This window comes from Arvicanthis niloticus, chromosome 27, assembly GCF_011762505.2.
Source record: "Arvicanthis niloticus isolate mArvNil1 chromosome 27, mArvNil1.pat.X, whole genome shotgun sequence".
NCBI lineage: Eukaryota > Metazoa > Chordata > Mammalia > Rodentia > Muridae > Arvicanthis > Arvicanthis niloticus.
In genome coordinates, this window is record NC_133435.1 from 17,408,410 (window position 1) to 17,426,857 (window position 18,448).

An 18,448-nucleotide genomic window follows, 5' to 3' on the forward strand; every position below is an offset into this window, starting at 1 on the left:
ACTGTGACAGGTTAAGAGGCAAGACCTTCCCAAAACCATCAAACTTGCCACCTGGGCCATCTCACCCACTTGTCACCTGCTTCCTTCCTAGGTAGGACAGAAGCACCAGGCTGGCTGGATCCCAGGCCTTCTTCTCTTAAGTTCTCATTTTCTGAATGGATGTGAAGTGAGGTTTCTGTGGGACCCTGGCTACCACTATACCTTGTGGTGCCACCTTGGATTTACTAAAACATGGATCTGTTTGCCCCTGCATCCCCATTGCTGAGATTATGAACATAAATTGCTGACATTGCTGAGATTATGAGTACACACAGCCATCATGCCTGGTGTGTGTGTGTGTGCGTGCGAGCGTGTGTATGGATTCTAGGGCTTGAACTCAGGACCCTGTGTTTGTGTGGGGTGCACTGCATCAACAGAACATATCTCCAAGGTCTCTAAAGCTTCTCAAGTGGTCATTCATAGCTTCACAGGATAGCGGGTTGGACAAGTTGAGGAACTGAGGGCTCAAGGCAAGACAGATCCTCGTTAGGGGAGAAATATGAAGCAACGAGAATAGAAAAAAAAAAAAAAAACAAGCAGCACAGGAAGCTTCAGAGAGAGAGGTATTTGAAATACCTGGGAAAAGCAGAGAGACAGACAAGACATACAAGAGTCAGGCCGGGGGCCTGAATATTACATGTGGAGTTTGGCTTTGCAGAGGCTCCTGAAGCAGATGAACCAGGTGGCTGGATTTTGCATGTTAGAAAAGATCATTATATGTTGACATTTAGGAGACACGGCTCATTGGAGGAGGGAAAGAGGCAAGCACCACTGTTATTCTCCTATGTGCTGGAAAAGTACTGGGGCCATTTTAAACCATAAAGCATATAACAGATAGAGAGTGCTTCTGGTTGAAGTACCTCGGGTTTAGCTCCAGTGAGCCACCTCTTCAACTCAAACAGGCAGCTGAGGCTCACTGACTTGGAGGGGTATGCCAGCCACCAAGAAGCTTGGTAGGGACACAAAGGTCCAAATCAGGTCTCAGTGTGTATGCACAGCATAAGAGAAACATCAACAGAGACCACATGTAGGCCACTGTAGTTGCTTAGAAACAAGGCTGGGCTTGTGTTCCATACACTCTGCAGAATACACGTGGAATGCTCCATAAACCCAGTGTTCTCCAGTATCTTTCAGAACCCCAAGTCTTACCACCCTACAGTGAACAAAGCAAAAGGGAAAGACAAAAACAACAACAACAACAAAAACAGTCTTTTTCTGAGCCTCTGTCATCTGTTAGTGGCAGGGGCTTTTGGCTTAAGTCCTGATGATGCCACTATTCTAAAACTCTACCCCCTACCCTATCAGGAATCAGATCAGGAGGATCCCAACCAAGAGCCAGGCAGTTTTCAGGATGCAATGAAAATCTGTCCCTTCCCCTAGTGGATACTTCAACCAGCTTCCTTCCATCGGGGGCTGAATTCCCCCCAAATCCCTGTGACCCTTCCTCAGATCCTACAGGATGGTAGAGTTATTTGCATACTGTCCTTGGATTCTACAAGGTACAGGAAACAGAGCTATACAGACTGTTTCCTCCACTGAAAAGAGGAAGTTGGAACATCTGCCAGTCTCTTTCACATGCCAGTCAAGAGGAATTCCTTATTTCCAACCAAGAAGGCAGGAACAAGACTCTGGTTGGTACAGCATCAGCCAGAGAGTGATGATGGGCAGACCTGTTCTGGGTTTTAAGAGAGAAAGCCTCTGCCAAAGGAAGGGCTGGCTAGGAAACAATCTTATCCCATGTCCTTGTTTGGATTTGTTTTAGGGTTTTTTTTTTTTTTTTAAATGCCACTAAGGGGTCACAATGCCAGCTACGAGCAGCCAACAGTCTCCTCTTATCAAGAGAACATGGTGCTGGAGAGAATCCATGACAGGCTTCCCATCTCCTGCTCTAGCCCAGGGTCTGAGCTCAAAGTACCTGACTACAAGACATGGCAGCATGTGCCTTCCCCTCCAAGCAAACAACCTAGCCACACAACTGACTTCATTTCAAAGGCCTATGCTGTGAGATTAACCTTCAATTACAACATACCTTTCAAAATCATGAAGTCATTCATGTTACTATTTTTTTTTTAAATCCCACCCCCACATCCCCCAAGGTCACCATTCTGGATGTACCTATTCTCCAAACACTTTATCTTCCCACTGTTGTCATAGATAAAACTATTTTTAGTGCACAACTGGTTTGAAAGCAGATTTTTTTTTTTAATTCCCATTGGTTGCTGCATATGATCGCCTCTCAGAGTTTTGTTTATTGGCTAACAGAAACCATTCTCCATGATACGCTCCCTCCTCCCCTTTGAGATGGTTTCAGACAAGAGGGAAGTAAGTACATTTGCAGGTGGCAGTCTCTGAACAAAGGGTGACCTGTGACAGCCTGGCCAGACACTGCCCTTGCAGCTGACTCAGGGCAACTCCTGCCCAACGTCAACCACCACCAACACTTCTGATTGGCTTGAACTCTGCGACAGCACGGCCTGGTTTTCCCCACAGCCACTACTTTGATAAGCCCTTCGGATAAAAATGGATCTATTTTAATAGCTAGCAGACTTTTTGACTTTGAGATACGGCGCTTCATCCTTTATAAAGCTCACACTCAAGAACCATACCACTGAATTACAAAACAAATAAAAGCATCTCAGTGCTTTTAGAACAGTTATGATTCTGTGCTGGACTATATCCACAGCTACCCTCAGCTGGAGGCTCAGGGGCGACAGACAGGTTGAACACATCCAGGGTATTCCAGTTTGAGACCGTCTCCCTTCCAACATCAGAGAAGGAGTGCGAGAAGGCTGGGTTTCCTGAAAACTTTTCAGTTTCAGAAACATTTTTCATGGTTATTTATTGAGCATATAACTTTATTTTCTTGTGCTTCTAGAAGATTTTTTTTTAATTATTTAAAAAACCATTTAGTGTTCTGTTCCAGAGCAAGTCTGACACAGGTTATCGTACAGCCCATGTCAGGAATCCACTGAGATAAATGGTAGTTCTCTTTTTACAATCAATCTTGACAACTGCCTTCCAAACTCCTGCACCTGCTGGGAGACTAAGTAGCAGCTCACCTGCAGGGAGAGGCTTGCCCTACACACTTCAGAAGGAGTCTTCCTTTTAGCGGCACTGAACCCTGAAAACACTCTGCTCACTCTACAAACTCATTTGTGATCATGTCTGCCTCCAGGAGCAGAGTGGAGCTGAGTGCCCAGCCCTGTAGCACACAGAAATAGATCTATAAATATTCAGTGAGTCAGTTAGTCAATCAACACACACACACACACACCCTGGAGCCTTTAGAAAGATTTTGTCCACAAGAAGTGCTAGCATGTTCCAATTGGTCCTATATAGTCTGAATTCAGAAGCCTGAGTTCTTCATCCCAAAGTTTTGATGCAGTCTTAGCCAAAAGACAAAGCATTCCAGTAATGTCCAGACACCATTGAAGGGAAAAATCTCAAAGACGCTACTGGGAGCACTGGCTACACCTGTATTCACCCACAGGCTCCCAGCATCCCTCAGTCAGAGTCCTCCTGTGGGTAAGGGCTGCTGCACACAGCTCAGGGCTATCTTTTTAATGATTTCATTCTTTGTCAGCCAAACTTTTGTTCTGATAACAAAGCCTTCCGTGGGAAAGAGTCAAACACCCATCCTGCAATAGGGTAAGCCTATGGTTGGAAACCCCCTAACTAAATGTGAAGCCTATTTTATTAAGTTAATGATCAAGCAACCAGAGTTCTAGGTATCTAACATACACACACAAACATAAATACACACACACACACACACACACACACACACACACCATCACTTGGCCCTCACCCAAAAGCAACACATGCCTTTCGTGTACAGGTGGAGAAAGAAGAGTTTATAAGGTAAACACTAAAGGTCAAATCAAACTGACCAGGCTACGGGAGGGGCTTTTGGAAGGGGATTTAACCTGTTAGAACGGTGGGGAAATGCGATTAGAGAAGAGGTAAGTATTTAATAACATGATACCAGAAGAACCAAAAAGCTACACACCAAGCTCCTAGCAGTTTTCTCTGAGGCCCTGATCTTCGAAGGGGCATGGAATGTGAACTTGACAAGTCTGGTCATTCTTTCAGGAGCATCTATCTGGGAGGTAAGAACTGATTCAGCAAAGACTGTGGCTGAACAGATTTCCTCAGGGAAACCTCCCTGGAGGTGATGCTCAGGGCTTTAGAACCTGCCCCTCTGCCGCAAAAAAGAGGTGCCTGTGTAAACTAGAGCCCTGCACAGCTGAACTCTAGAGCGGTCAGCTGCTCAGCTCTGGCCTGCAAACAGGAACCACCTTGGCAAAGCTGGCTCCTGGATTAGAGGCTATCACTGGTGGATGGACATACGAATGATGATCTCAACCAAGAGATGTAGGAAAGTTTGCGTTTCAAATATATTCAGTACTTGTGTGTCTCAGGGTAGAGACCTCAGAAACCTCTCCCTTGCTTTTTTAAAACTGGTGCCACATTTAAGCTTGGCTTGACAGTGGAGATGCGAAGAAGTAAATTCTGGGTATTCCAGAAAATCTCCTAAACCTTCTCTTTCAGCCTCCGGGGCATCCAGAGCGAATGTCATTGTGCAGTCCCGGACTGACCGGGAAACTCAAGATAAGGTATCAGCGGCCAGCAGCCAACCACCAAAGCATCCTTCTCCTCACATCCCTACAGAGGGGGAGACAGGGATGGGTACAAGAGGATCCCCGCCCCCTATCCCCTGGCAGCTCCTTCTCTAGCTAGCTACTCACCCTTCTACTGGGCGTCCCAGGCGACTTGGCACTGCCACCTGAGAACAGGGTGACAGTGGACGTGGAGCGCAGCATCTCGCAGCGGCTACGGAGCGAGGGCTGGGAGCCCGCGCTGCTCCGGGGCAGGATAAGCGTGCGGGGCGCACCCTACGCGGGGGAGGCTCAGACACTGGAAGCTACAGCTTCCGCAGGGCTGGCGCCTAGGGGGCGGGGCCTGGGAGGGGCCTGAGAGAGGCGGGGCTAGGGTTCTGGTGTTCGCCAGACTCGTCAGGCAGCATTCTCTCCCCAAAGTTAAGCGTCATCCTCTCTGTATCTCCCTGTCCAGTCTTCCTGCACACACTGTGGGCTCTGGATCTCCTGTCCATTCGGCCTCATGACCCCAGAGCTTTCCGTTCAAACCCCAAGAACCACTGGGACCCTTGGTCTGTGTCATTTTTTTTTCCAGTAACTATTGAGTGCCTATTATTTGTGGCTCCTAGTGAATGATGACTCCTGTCTTCACAGATTTGCACCCTGATGGTGACCCTGAGAGAAGACAGTTGTCATTGCTGTGGTAGAAAACAGGTATGTGTGCTGGGAGTGTGCAACTGTCCTCGGGTCCTCAGGAGCCAGAAAGAGGCTCCCAGAGGAAGTGACTAAGCTGAAGACCAGAAATGCAAGTCGGAGGAAGCCACACACAGGCTGTCCACATTTATTCAGTGATTGCGGTGTGTCCACCTGGCAGGACTGACCACCCCTTACGTCAATGAACCTTCACAATCACGCTTTGGGGTGTCATTATCCTGCACCCCATTTTGCAGATGAGGACATTGACTCATCAAGGGTTGAGTAAGGCAGTGGGAGCCCCACTGGGTGCTAAGTGGCCAAGGTAAGAGAAGACCTACCCTGTCAGCCCCTAGAGCATTTCTGGAACACTCTGCTGCCCCCTAGCAAAGAAAGCAAGGCCAGGGCAGGTCTGCGACCCTTCTTAGGAACTCTGTCACAGTGTAAGGAGCTGAGGCCTAGTTATTAAAAACCGGTGTGTGAGTGCTTTGGCCCTTAACATTAGGACAAAGTGCTTTTGGGGAAAGGGAGGGAGAACACAGCATCTCCATTCACCCTGCAAAGCCCAGGCAAAGTCCAGCCTCCTCACCAAGCTCCTAACCTGAGCACTGGCACCCATGAAACTAGAAGCTTTGTTTCTCTAGCTTCTGTTCTCTCTCTCTCTCTCTCTCTCTCTCTCTCTCTCTCTCTCTCTCTCTCTCTCTCTCTCTCTCTCTCTGTGTGTGTGTGTGTGTACCCATGCACATGATTGATCCCAGGGTTGGGTTGCACCACCAGATTAGACAATAAAGAATCAGAATTCCTCATGATCTCATGAAACTTGCCCCTTCAGTGACAACAGCCATGTTTTCTGTAAGTCTGCATTAAAGTGACTCCCCAGAGTCACAGGGCCTATTCTCTGCCAGCCCTTCCTCATGCTTCCTACCAACTTCACCACCACTATGTGTCTTCTTCTTCTTCTTCTTCTTCTTCTTCTTCTTCTTCTTCTTCGTCTTCTTCTTCTTCTTCTTCCTCTTCCTCGTCCTCTTCCTCGTCCTCTTCCTCTTCCTCTTCTTCTTCCTCAGATTTACTTTTTATTTTCAATTATGTGTTTGCCCAGGTGAGTACAGGTATCCTCAAGAGGCCAAGGGCATCCAATCCCTTGAAGTTGAAGTTAGTTCAGTTGCGAGCCATCCAACATGGGTTCTGGGAGCTGAACTCTGGTCCTCTGCAAGGGCAGTAAGGTTTCTTCATGTTGGGAGGGCCATCTCCCAGCCCTGTGCCTGTGTCTTCTCAACTCTACATTCACTCTCTCCTCAGGCCGCACAATCCCACCAGGTGGATTCTATTAACACCTTTGATTTACAAGAGAGAAAACTAATGCCAGACAGAGTTAACTGGTCAATAGCTATACCTGTCGTGCTCACTGCACTCTTTCCTTCTGCCCTCCTCCACACAGCCTCCACTTCCAGTCCTGACATCTGTAAGCCTAAATTCTAAGTCTACCCTCCAGTAGGTGTTGATTAAAGGGTCGTGTTTGGGCTGGAGAGTTGGCCCAGTGGTTAAGAGTACTTGCAAGACTTGATTCCCAGCACCCACCTAGTGGCTAACAATAGTCTGCAACTTCAGTTCCAGGTGATCTGACACACTCTTGTGGCCTCCACGGGCACCAGGTGCACACGTGGTGCACATATCTACATGCAGATGATACATCCATACACATATAAAATAAATAAACAAATCTTCTAAAGGTAGTCGTTGGAAGCCACTAGAGATGTCTGCGTGGTTACCTCAGTGGAAAGAAACTAGTGGTTAATGATGTGTTGCTATTTTGCCCCCAAGGAGATAGGAAATGGGCTGTTTTTGCAGACCCAGTCAAAACAACCGGGCATCAGTAATAGCATGGCAATCACCCAAGAGACAGCAAAGATTGACAGGCCCAGCACAGAAAGAAAGGGTATTTGCATATCTGATAGGCTCAGCATGAAGAGAGGTGGAATTTGCATATCTACATTTTGTACATTGTGCTGGTTAGTTTTTGCCCATTTGACATAAGCTAGAGTCATCTGGTAAAAGGAAATCCCAACTGAGAAAATGCTTCCATCAGATTGGTCTGTATGAAAGTTTATAGGGCATTTTGTTATTGTGATATGGGCAAGCCAAGCTCACTGTGGGCAGAGCACCCCTGAGCAGGTGGTCCTTAGTTATATAAGAAAGGCTGAGCAGAACACGCCAATAAATAGTGTTCTTCCATGCTGTCTGCTTCAATTCCTGCCTCCAGTGTCCTACCCTAATTTTCTTCAATGAAGGTCTCTAAGCTGCAAGCCTAAATAAACCTTTTCCTTCCCAGGTTGCTTTTGGTTATGGTATTTTATCACAAATGATAAAAACCCTAAGTCATCCATCCACCCAAGTTTTTTTTTTTCCACTTTTAATATAATGGTTTTGATTATTACCAAAGCAGCAAACTCCTTACCAACTTGTAACTCTGGTTAAGAACTGGATCCTGTTTACATCCCTGCCCCAATGTAAAATACATCATTGGAATGTGCTAAGTGCTCAGTAATTTTGAATGGGTGGAAAAACATTACAGAGAAGCATTGCAGTCTCCTCGTGGCCAATCCTAACAAATAAGATCCTTGCCAGCTCAACTTATAAGGTGGCCCAGGGTCTCCCAGCAAGTCGTCAGTGTAAGTAGCCAAAGCCCCAGGATTGTTCCAGCCAGGGCGATCCCTAAAATCAGCTGTCACAAGGTGTTATGGGTGGTGATCAGGCAGGTGCTGGCCCTGACCAAGCTGACCACCATGAGAAAGATGAGACCACAGGAATTACAAGGGCAAAGAGATAGCCTAATCCCCCGAAACGGAAAGAGGAATAGGAAGAAAGGAGGAGAGGGAAGCAGGGACAGGAAGTTACAGAGACAGCCCAGCAGTTAAGAGCAAGACTGTTCTTGCAGAGGAACCAAGTTTAGGTCTGAGCACCCACTTGGGTAGCACACAACCATCTGTAACTCCAGCTGCAGGAGATCCAATGCCCTCTTCTGCACTCCACGGGCAACAGCTTATCATACACACACACACACACACAATATATATATATATATATATATATATATATATATATATATATATATATATAATCTTAAAGAGGACTCAAAGGCTGAGAACTCCTCATACAACTGGCTCCCTCAGAGCCTCAGCATTTATAAGCCAGTCTAGCCATGGGCTGGATTTGCTGCTGACCCACTCTAGGGATACAAACCCATTGAAACAGGTCTGCGACCTCAGAGCTAGTCCAGTGAACAAATGGCACATTCATCATGCTGATCTGTACTGTTCGGGTTTGAGTCAGCAATGTTCCCCACAGGCTGCCATGTCTGCCTCTTGGTCCCTAGGTAGTGGCTGTTTTTCTGAGACTGTGGAGCCTTTAGGAAGTGAGGTCTGGCTGGAGGAAGCGGATTGCTACAGGCAGGCTTTTGAGCAGTAGAGTCTGGCCAGATTCCTGGTCCCATTCTTTTGCTTCCTGTTTGGCCAAGATGTGAATAGCTGCTCTGCCATGTGCTTCTTCCAACATGGACTAAGCAACCCTTGCCACCAGGCTTCTGTACCTTGATGGACAGAAATCCCATGAAACGGTGACCTGAAACAAGTCCCTACCCCCCTTAAGTTGCTTCAGTCACAGGAGTGAGGAAAGTTACCAATAGAAATGGTGCTGATTGGACACTGGGGATACAGAGACAGGGAGAGCAGCCCTCACTTGCTAGGATTGGGTTATAGAATTGGGGAGAGAACAACTTGGGTAACAAATGATGGCTAGGACTCATGCAGGCACGAAAAGTGTTGGTGCGTTGGGAACGTTTGGACACGTAACAATAAGGAAGGTGCTAATGTGTCCCCTGATCTGCAGAAGAGGAAGTGGAATGACGGGTAGGTGCAGTGCCTTGCCCGTGGCACCAATACTAGGAAGTGGCTGGAGTAAGCTTCAACTGAGGCAAGATGACTCCAGTCTGAGACACTGGCAACTTGCCTTGTGCTCTGGGATGGAGGCCAGTTTGGAGGCATACATAGGTCCATTGAGGTAGGGGAAAGATGCCCTGGGAAGATGGCCCATGAGCAGGTCCTACAGAATGAGGAGGAAGAGAAAAGAGTTCCTCGGAGGAGAGGGGCTGGAGGAAGAGGCAGGCTCGGTAGGGCTGGGATGCATAGCTGTAGGAGCAGAGAAAGCTCCCGAGAGAGTCAAGTCCTGAGTGAATGTGTGTTTCTAACATAGGCACGGTCATGGCAAGGACCCTAGAGCCTCAGATTTGGAGGGGTGGCAAAGCCTTCCTCAGGGGACAGTGTGAATGTTAACTGTGTGCAGACAATGTCTACCATAGCTTTCTCCTCCCTGGATGCTTACAACCTGAAGACTGTCCCCTCACTGAGCCCTACCAAGATTAGCTAAGCCTGATTCTTTGATCCAGCTCTATACTATAAACCCTGCCTGTATGCAATAGCCCTGCCTCTCCATTTAACTCTCTGTAAGACATGTGTGGCCTTCCCAGGGTAGAGCCCACACCATCCCATCCTAGCTCTCTGTGACCGTGTGTGTGTGTGTGTGTGTGTGTGTGTGTGTGTGTGTGTGTGTGTGTGTGATTTCTTCCATCTCTTACTGCTCTTACTCAGGTCATGTCCCCGAGACTGTGCATGGGTATGGGACATGGTAGTCAATTTAACTAGAACATTAGGACAGAGGGACTGTCCAGAGAGGAATTAGAATATAAATGGCCTCAGATCCGGTTGAGAGTTGTCTCATGTGAGGGAGTCTTGAGCTTAAGCACAGCAATGATAGGATTTCATTTTCGTTACGAAAGATGTTAGCAATAGAGATGCTGGTGGGTGGAAGGCAAAGGCTGAGGAGCCATAGCCTATGGTGCAAAGAAGCTTTGAGCTGGGAGGCTAGTTGCAGTCAAAACTCAAGAACTCCACAGAATTTAGCAGACAAAAGCTGGGATTTCATAAATCATAGGTCACCCTAGTGATTTGCAATCAATAATTATCTACATCATGGGGGGTGGGGGTGGGAAGAAAGCCAGTTGAGATCATGAAATAAAAGAGGGCTGGGTTTGTAGCTCAGTTGGTGAAATACTTGCCCAGCATGCATGAAGCCCCAGGTTGGATTCCCAGAAGGTAACAAGCCAGATGTGGTAACACATGCCTGTAAGCTCAGCCTTTGGGAGGGAGAGGCAGGAGCATCAGTAGCTCATAACCATCCTCGATGCAGAGTGAGTTAGAGGTCAATCTGGGCTACAGGAGACCCTGTCACAAAATAACAAAACCATAGATTCTAGAAGAAGACATCGGTCAGACTTTTTTTAGTAGTTACCACTTCTACTTGTGGTAGAAACCCTTTAGATGCAGAGGTAGAAAACTCCTGTGTCTATTTTCAGAAAGACATCCTAATGACTGTCTCTAAGAGGAAGCAGGCCCCGCCCAGCATCACAGATGATAACAGAAGCAGGAAGCAGACAGGTGAGAAGGGCTGAGGGTGAGGGCTTTCCTGGGTCTCGAGCACAAAGCCCATGTGTGCCCTTAAGGGGGTCTGGCTCGAAAGCTACTCAGCTAGTGACTGGTCCTGTTTGAACTAAAATGTTATCATGCCTGTAATTCCACCTCTACCAAAGCGGACATAGGTCATCTACTGAGAGGAAAGTTCACTCTCCACATTGTCTTCCTGCTACTCTCCACCTTGTGTTATGAAACAGGGTCTTCCTGGAGCTGGCTGAGTTGGCTAGGCTGTGACCAGTCCAGAGATGCTCCTCTTTCTACCTCCACAACACCAGAATTACAGGTATATATTACTACCCAGGATTTTTATGTGAGTTGTAGGGCAAACTAGGGTCTTCATGGCTATGCCAGAAACTTTACAGCCGAGGAAATTTTATTTTATTTTCTCATTTTAGTGTTTCTGCAAATATTTTCATGAAAGACATCTGCTGTGTCTTGTGTGTACTGCAGTTATCATTTCAGGCCTAATTCTTCAGGAACAGAAGTGCTTGTTAAGAAGGGGTGGGGGCTAAGGCCTAAGAGAGGAGTGGAGGCTGCAGGAGGGGGAAGATGCAAGCTGAAGGTACAATCTTGGGTGACAGTCTGGATTCAGCCTGACCTCACGGTCAGCTCTAGAGTAAATGGCATCCCAGAGCTAGTTCTTCCTCAATACTGGGAATTTCCACACTAGTCTACCACTGACTTGGGCTCCTAGAGACTGGGGTGCATATGAAGGAGATGCATGAACTCAGAGAAGAATCATCTGAAGGTCTCAAGTACAGAGAGTTACCATCAAAGGACACAAAAGCTGGGAAAGAAACACCAAGAATCAGTTAAAATGAATAATGAGATTTGAGTGGGATTGTGTCTTCTACATGTTAGCTCTATCTATAAACCTAGTGGATAGTTTGAAAGAGTTGAGGAGAGAACATTTAATCCAGAAAAAAAAGCAAGATACAGAATCTGATGAAGTGAAAGTCTGTGGTTCTAAGTTTAGGTCCACAGCCAACAACAGCACAGATGGGACAGTCCAGCTGTACAGCATCGTGGGCTAGCAAGACACTTGTGAGGCTGGTCATGATGAACAACACCTGTAATTCTCAGCACTTTGGAAGTGGAGACAGGTGGATCATGGGTTTAAGGTCATCCTCCACCACACAGCAAGTTAGCAGTCTAAGAACAAAACCAAAAAAGGTACCTGTGATGGTCACTTTCCCCAGCTGCTTCAGAGAAGCCCATCCCTCTGTGGTTCAGAAATTCTGATAAACTAGAAAAGCAAGAGTCCCTGATGCATAGCAAGTGGTATTGACACAGCCATGCCTGATACACGGCCTTCAGGTTGGGATACTATGTTTCAAAGTAACATAGAACCCCAGGGGATTTCAGAAGAGCATGGGCCAGGTGACAGCAATGGGGTGTGTGAGTAAAGAAACTGGGGAAGAAGAAGAAGAAAGTTAAAATGCCCTTCATAGTCAGGCAGAGAAGAGATAAAAGAGGTTGGGAATGTGGGGTGGTGGGCAGATTTTAGCTTGGTTGTGTAGGTAGTACTTTCTCCAGGATGGGACTAGGACTTTGCCAGTAGTCCCCAAGCCGACTGCACAGCAAAGCTACCCGAGGTCTTACTAATAGAATATTTCTGCACATTAACCATCAGACACCATGACTCAGTGTGTCAGCATACAGAAATCGATGCCCAAAAAGCTCACCCTGGGTTTTTGCTTTTTTGTTGTTGGGTTTTTTGTTTTGTTTTGTTTTGGTATTGTCTATCCTTTATAGTATGGTCATGGTCTAGACTGTGAAGACATTGTGTCAAAGACTAGCAAGGGCTCGGCCTCAGATATATAATGAGACAGAGCAGATACACTCCTTTCAAATTCTAGACATCCAAGGTCCCAGGTCTCAAGTTGAAGCAACACAAGCTTCTTTATGTACTTATTTATTCTGGGCTTTTCCCCCCCAGCTCCACCAGATTTATTTTTAAAGGAATGACCTAAGGGAGAAAAAAAATGTAATACAGAAGTATGGACTAGAAAATAAATACAAATGTAAGGTGTTTTGCTAATTTCATAACCTCAAACTTGTATAGCGAACGATGCTCTGTATAAAACAACAGATTCAAAGGATGCGTTCCCTTTGCAAGGTTCCGTCTCTGGTATTTGGAACTTAGGATGCAGTTCTTGTTTGTGGATGGGTCACTGGGTGTTTGGCACAGTTCATGCTTTTGACCAGATTTGAACAGAAGAACGGACACCTGACCCAGGTAGAAGTAGAGGAAGTGTTTGGTTTCGTGTGTCACGTGACTTCCGAAGTTCAACCCACAAAGCAGTGCCAGGTGCAGTTGTACTTCTGGTTAAACTCCTTCTTGATATGGGCCGCAAAATCCTTTTCTATGCTGTACTTCTTCACCTGAGTACCGCACTCCACCGAGTCCTGTTGCATCTCTTCAACATGTCTTCATTTTCGATCACTCCGGTCGCACGAGGAGACCGTAGAGCAGGGGCCAGCCGGCTGTTGTGCGAGCTCGCTCCTAGGGAACGTGCTGGTGCCACTCAAGCAGCAGAGAAAAACCAGTCGCTACAGAAGCTATGGCACATCTAAGCCTCATTCAGGGTTTTTTAAGCCTCTTTTTATTTGGTGTACAGGTCAGAGGACAACCACAGGACTGTTTCCTCCTACCACCACATGGATCCCAAGGATCAAACTCAGCTCATCAGTCTTGGTGGCCAAGTGCCTTTACTGGCTGAGCCATGTCTCTGGCCCTCCTTTATTCATTTAACACTTGTGTGTTGGGGATGGGGTGTGATATGTGCATTTGTGCACACACAGTGAACCAGTGGTCAACCTTAGGTCATTCTCTACCTTCATGTTTTAGACAAGGTCTCTCACTAAACCTGGAATTCACCAATTCAGCTAGAACGGGCTGGTCAGGGATCCCCTGTCTCAGAGGCCTGAGAAGCACCAAACCATACCTGCTTGTTGTTGGTTTTCTTGTGGGTTCTGGCTGGTCTGCTTGGCCAAGAAGCACTTGACTATCTCCAGAGCCTCAGAGCTCCCATAAGTAGGGAGCTTACACCCCAGAACTGAGCTCCTATAGGTTTTGTTTCCATTGATGCACACTTTGTTTTTGAGATAAGGCCTTATGCAGCCAAGGGTGGCTTTGAATCCCTGGCCCTCCTACCCCTTCCTCCCAAGTGTTGGGATTATAGGGGTGCACCACCATGCCTGGATGATGCAAGTTTCTATTCCAGCCCCACCACTATTAACTGGAGTCTGGATCACATCACCACTGCTCTCCAAGTCTTAATCTTCTCACCTGTCAAATGACCGCAGTCCCTCTCGGGGCAGACGTGAGGCTGGACTGATGCTATCAAACACAAGCAGTATGAGAAGACTGTGCCACAGCCCTTAGCTGCTGGGAAACAGAACAGCCAGCTCATGTCATGGGTGGCAGAGAACAAAATACCTCTTTAGATTTGGAGAGACTTCTTTGAAGCAGAAATGTTGAGTGTTCGGGGTGACGGTGGCCTGTAACCCCAGCACGTGTGAGGCAGAGGCAGGGAGATCTGAATTCGAGGCCAGCCTGGCCTATAGAGTGAGATCTAGGATAGCCAGGGTTACACAGAGAAACTCTGTCTCAACATGCCAATACCAATGGATGGTATTTGGGAAAGAGTATAGACGCTTACTTTCCCTGTCTGGTTTGCTTTCTGTGCAGAATTTATCTGCTCTCAGCCTGTAAGAAGAGGACCAGATACCTTCAAAACAAAGAGGCATTCATTTTTCTATCACAACGAGACCAACAATATTCCTTAATATTATTCCCCTACATTTTAAATATTTTATGAACTTATAAGGCAGGCTTGTATTATAGGTGTGGGGCAGGCATAAAATTCACTATAGAGCATGAGATATGGATAAATGCTTCCTCTATGTTTGATTTCCTCTGCCTTAAATGTGTACTAGGAAAGTCCCACTTCTACCTGCAAGGGCTTTCTAAGGTGTCAGCTGTCACTCCCTGGTATGGCCTCTGTAGGTGTCCTGAGGGTTGTTCACAGCACAGAAGTTTTGTGCTGTCAAGGGAATACACCCTAATATGCTGTTCCCTAATGTGAGGCTGTGCCCACCAGGGGAAGGGATGCCATTTTTTTTCCACACGAAACCATATAAGCCGGTGGGTATTCTAACCCGAGTGTTGGAGGCTCTAGTAATTTTGAGCATGATCCTCTTTCAAAAGTGCTGTTGATGCCAAAGCTTCCCTAGCTTGATTGACAAGGGCCCCTATTCTCCAGGAGCTCAAGCCATGGTCCCAGGGCTCATTCTTGTTCCCTCCACTCAATCTCACACTTGACATCTCACAGCTGCTCTGCCTTCAGAATGTGCCTAGAATACGAACACTTTTCCTGAGCAGGTCTTATGCTGCCACTGCCTCTCCTTGACCCTTCAAGCAGCCTCTTGAAAGGTCACCTCTGCCCTTGGTTAACAATGGTGTGCTGGCAGCACAGGTCTCAGCTGTCCTTTTATCCATGCTGCTCCTCTGCTTAGCTCTGCAGTGGCTTTCCAGGTCTTCAGATGGAGGCCTGAGTCTTGTACATCTGGCTCACATCTCAGAAAGACCCTGTCAGTGGAAGTGGGGCCAGACTGGTAGGTATTTGAGGCAAAGGCCCACAGTAGTACCTGGTCTAGCATCTCACCCAGAAGTCATTCCTGAATAAGTGCACATTCTTTTGTCATAACCCTGTGGCTACAAGAATGTCCACATCAGTCCTTCAGGAGGCTACCTGAAGCAATAGCATGGGCTTCGTTAAAGAAGTCGAGGTATTATATTCTCCTACCTTCCCTCCGACCTGGCCATTCTGCCTCCCACATTCTGCAACAAGTCTCATCTCCTCCTCCTTCACAGACAACTATTGCCTGGCTTAGGGCTTTCTAGAACAAAAACAAAGCTGGACATGGCCGTAACCCCGTAGGCTGAGGCAGAGGCTCGGTAAGTTTGACAGTGGGACCCCGTCTTGAAAAAAAAAAAAAAAAAAAAAAAACAGTTGAATTAGACCTCTGTAAAAGGCCCTGAAATATAGGAACAGAAAGAGAAGGGACAAAGAAAGCCATAAACAGCCACCTCAGCAATTGTTCTGGGCCTGCCCTAAGCTCCTCACACCCCTGCTCCTTCCCGAGCCTCCACTGCTCTCTTCACTGTGTGCATACTCCTTCGATGTCAAAGATGTCAGTGCCGACATCTGTGTGGTCTAGAGACTCAGTCATCAGTTACAAGGTTTCAATCTCACAAGCTTTGCTTATCTGCAACCTTGGGGCTGGGGTGGGAGGGAAGAGGAAGGCTGAGTGCTGTTGCTAAATCAGTAAACATGGGTGCCTAGCCAGCTGTATGAGCACCTATTCAGCTGGGATCACGTCACCCGGCTCTGTCTCAGTGGCTGCTCAGCTCCTTCGTGCAAATGACAGAGCAGGAAGATACTCTGTGCAGCGGGTGCTGAGGTTCAGGGGGGGTTAGATTTGCAGTGGATCAGTGCTGCTCAGTGGGGCAGGAAACAGTCTGCCTCAGCTGCCTGGGTTTGAAGAAGATGGAATTCAGCTGAACTGGGAGGGAGCCAGCTTGTAAGCAACTATCTGTGACAGCCTAGTCCATCATACAGAAATGGGAAGTCTGAGATTAAACAGTGGCAAGCTGACAGGTGGCTGAGTCTAGCCACAGGGAGTCCTGAAGAGAATTCATTGTGGTGTGTGTGTGTGAGGGGGGGTGATCTGCCAAGGTGCATTGGCCATCCTGACAGGAAGGAGCTTCATCCAGATGACCCTTACAAGGTCCTGAGCTTCTCTACCTCCTTGGTGACAAGTCCCTGGATTCAAGATTTCTCTGAGAAAAGGACTTCATGTTGGGTGAGGCAGTTCCCAGCAGTTCCCGGGCAATTCTTATGAGCCACTACCACCCACCACTCCACAGAGCTGAGAGAATATAGGTGTGGCATCTGCAACTGAGCCTTCACGAATGCTCCTCCCGCAGTGACTAGGATGACATTGGCTATAAACCTCTCCCCTCCCAGCGCCACTGCTGGCCAAGTGCATCTCCCAGAATGCCATAGTTTTAACGCCTTAAGGACAGAAATACCTTATGACTCTGTTGTATCAAACAAATAGCAAGAAGTAAACACAATGCTAAATAAGAGGTCCCTGCATCAGACTGTGAGTTCAAATTTTGCACCTACTCGTTAACAGAATAATCACTTTTCTTCCTTAAGCCTCAGTTTTTTAGATCTGTAAGATGGGGAGGGGATGGACATTATTGCCTTTTAGGATTATTAAGGTCACATAAGCAGGGTCAAAAAGTCAGTCCTGGGTAAGGTGAGAGGCTGCTTTCTGTGCCCTTTTCTCAGCCAGAACGACACAGATCTCATTATTCAGTAACCAGAGGGAATGTGGGGAGAGAGTCAAGGAAGAAGAAGCCTTGGTCGCAGAAGCAGGCATCCTGGGGAAACCCCATCCCTCAGTGGTGAAGGGGCATTGGAGATAAAGGAGGCCAGCCGCTGTGGCCTGTGGTCCTCTGACCTGAACAGCTGGGAGAAGTCTGAAATTGGGAAGGAAGATAGTTGAGGGAAAGAGCCAAGACTGAGTTTAAGCCCTGGCTCAGAGCCTTGCATGCTATCTCAGAGTGGCTCAGCACCTCAATCTGTCCCAAATATCTCTGCACACTCTGTCTTTGCTGTGTTTATCTCCCCCAACAACATTCTCCACGGATAAGCAGAAGGCCATATCATAAACGCCAGGCATTTCCTTCCTCTTGGTTAGATTTCAGGACAATGTATTTATCGCTGGCTCATCGTATGGGCCACTACACAAGCTACGGAAAATAGGAAATTGCCTCTATTAACAGGGAACTGTGGATCCCAGCTCTCTTACATCCTGTCTCCCATAGGCTGGGCCAGGCCGGATACCCCACTGCAAGCCCACTTCCTGTTGCCTCCATCCCCTCTCTCAGCAAAATTGTTCAGTGCTTTCCTGTCCTGGCTAGACTCAGACTTTTGTCCTGTCTGCATCTGCAGGGGGGTGAAAGAGGACAGTACGTCAGACTGGAGGTTCCTTCTACCCCTTGAAAGTTCAGCACAGCCTGCCTCCGTAGCAGGACTCTGAGTCCCAGAGTTCTTATCCAGATGGTAGGTTTTATGTCAGGTCATGTTGCTGAAAACCCTAAAAAAGTCCAAACAGATTCAAATGTACCAGGAGTTAAAAACTTAAATGACCAGTAGTATTTGTTATAAATACTTTATTAAATTCAAACCTCACCTCAGCTGGCTCAGTGTAGATTGGGCAGTTTGAAGTGGGCGTCAGAAGAGAGACTAACCCAAGTTCCATTAACCTAGAACTATATAGTCATGTGTTCATTCACTTCATAACTGTCTTCTCACCTATGAACTCGACCACATGCTTTTGATTGTGACTTTTAACAGACTAAGTATTGTTTAGGGCTGTAGGAAACACAAAGGTGTCAGAGTCATCTCTTGCCTTGGAGAAAGCGTAGTTTGGAGAAGGTAGCAGGGAAGAGAGGCAGGGCTGCATGGAAGGGTTACTCACTGTAGTAGAGGCAGGGGAGGAGCTGGCCTACAC

At 47.2% G+C, this 18,448-nt stretch overlaps 1 protein-coding gene and 1 long non-coding RNA gene across 3 annotated transcripts in view; one reads left to right on the forward strand and one right to left on the reverse strand.

The window, feature by feature from the left end:
* The window catches only part of Myzap (myocardial zonula adherens protein), an 88,648-nt gene extending 83,686 nt beyond the window's left edge, over positions 1 to 4,962 (reverse strand). Inside the window, exon 1 of one of the 2 annotated variants that reach the window (XM_076926237.1) lies at positions 4,788 to 4,961. In XM_076926237.1, coding sequence (XP_076782352.1) covers positions 4,788 to 4,862 — 75 coding nt within the window. In that variant the 5' untranslated portion in view covers positions 4,863 to 4,961. Of the gene's footprint in view, positions 1 to 4,787 lie in introns of both variants that reach the window. The other variant, XM_076926238.1, reaches the window with a different exon arrangement.
* Positions 4,963 to 5,093: 131 nt separating this feature from the next.
* On the forward strand, positions 5,094 to 10,824 carry LOC143439581 (uncharacterized). The gene is made up of 3 exons (XR_013107738.1): positions 5,094 to 5,209; positions 5,292 to 5,351; positions 10,738 to 10,824. It is a non-coding gene; the product is annotated as an uncharacterized LOC143439581 (long non-coding RNA).
* The last annotated feature ends 7,624 nt before the right edge of the window (positions 10,825 to 18,448 follow it).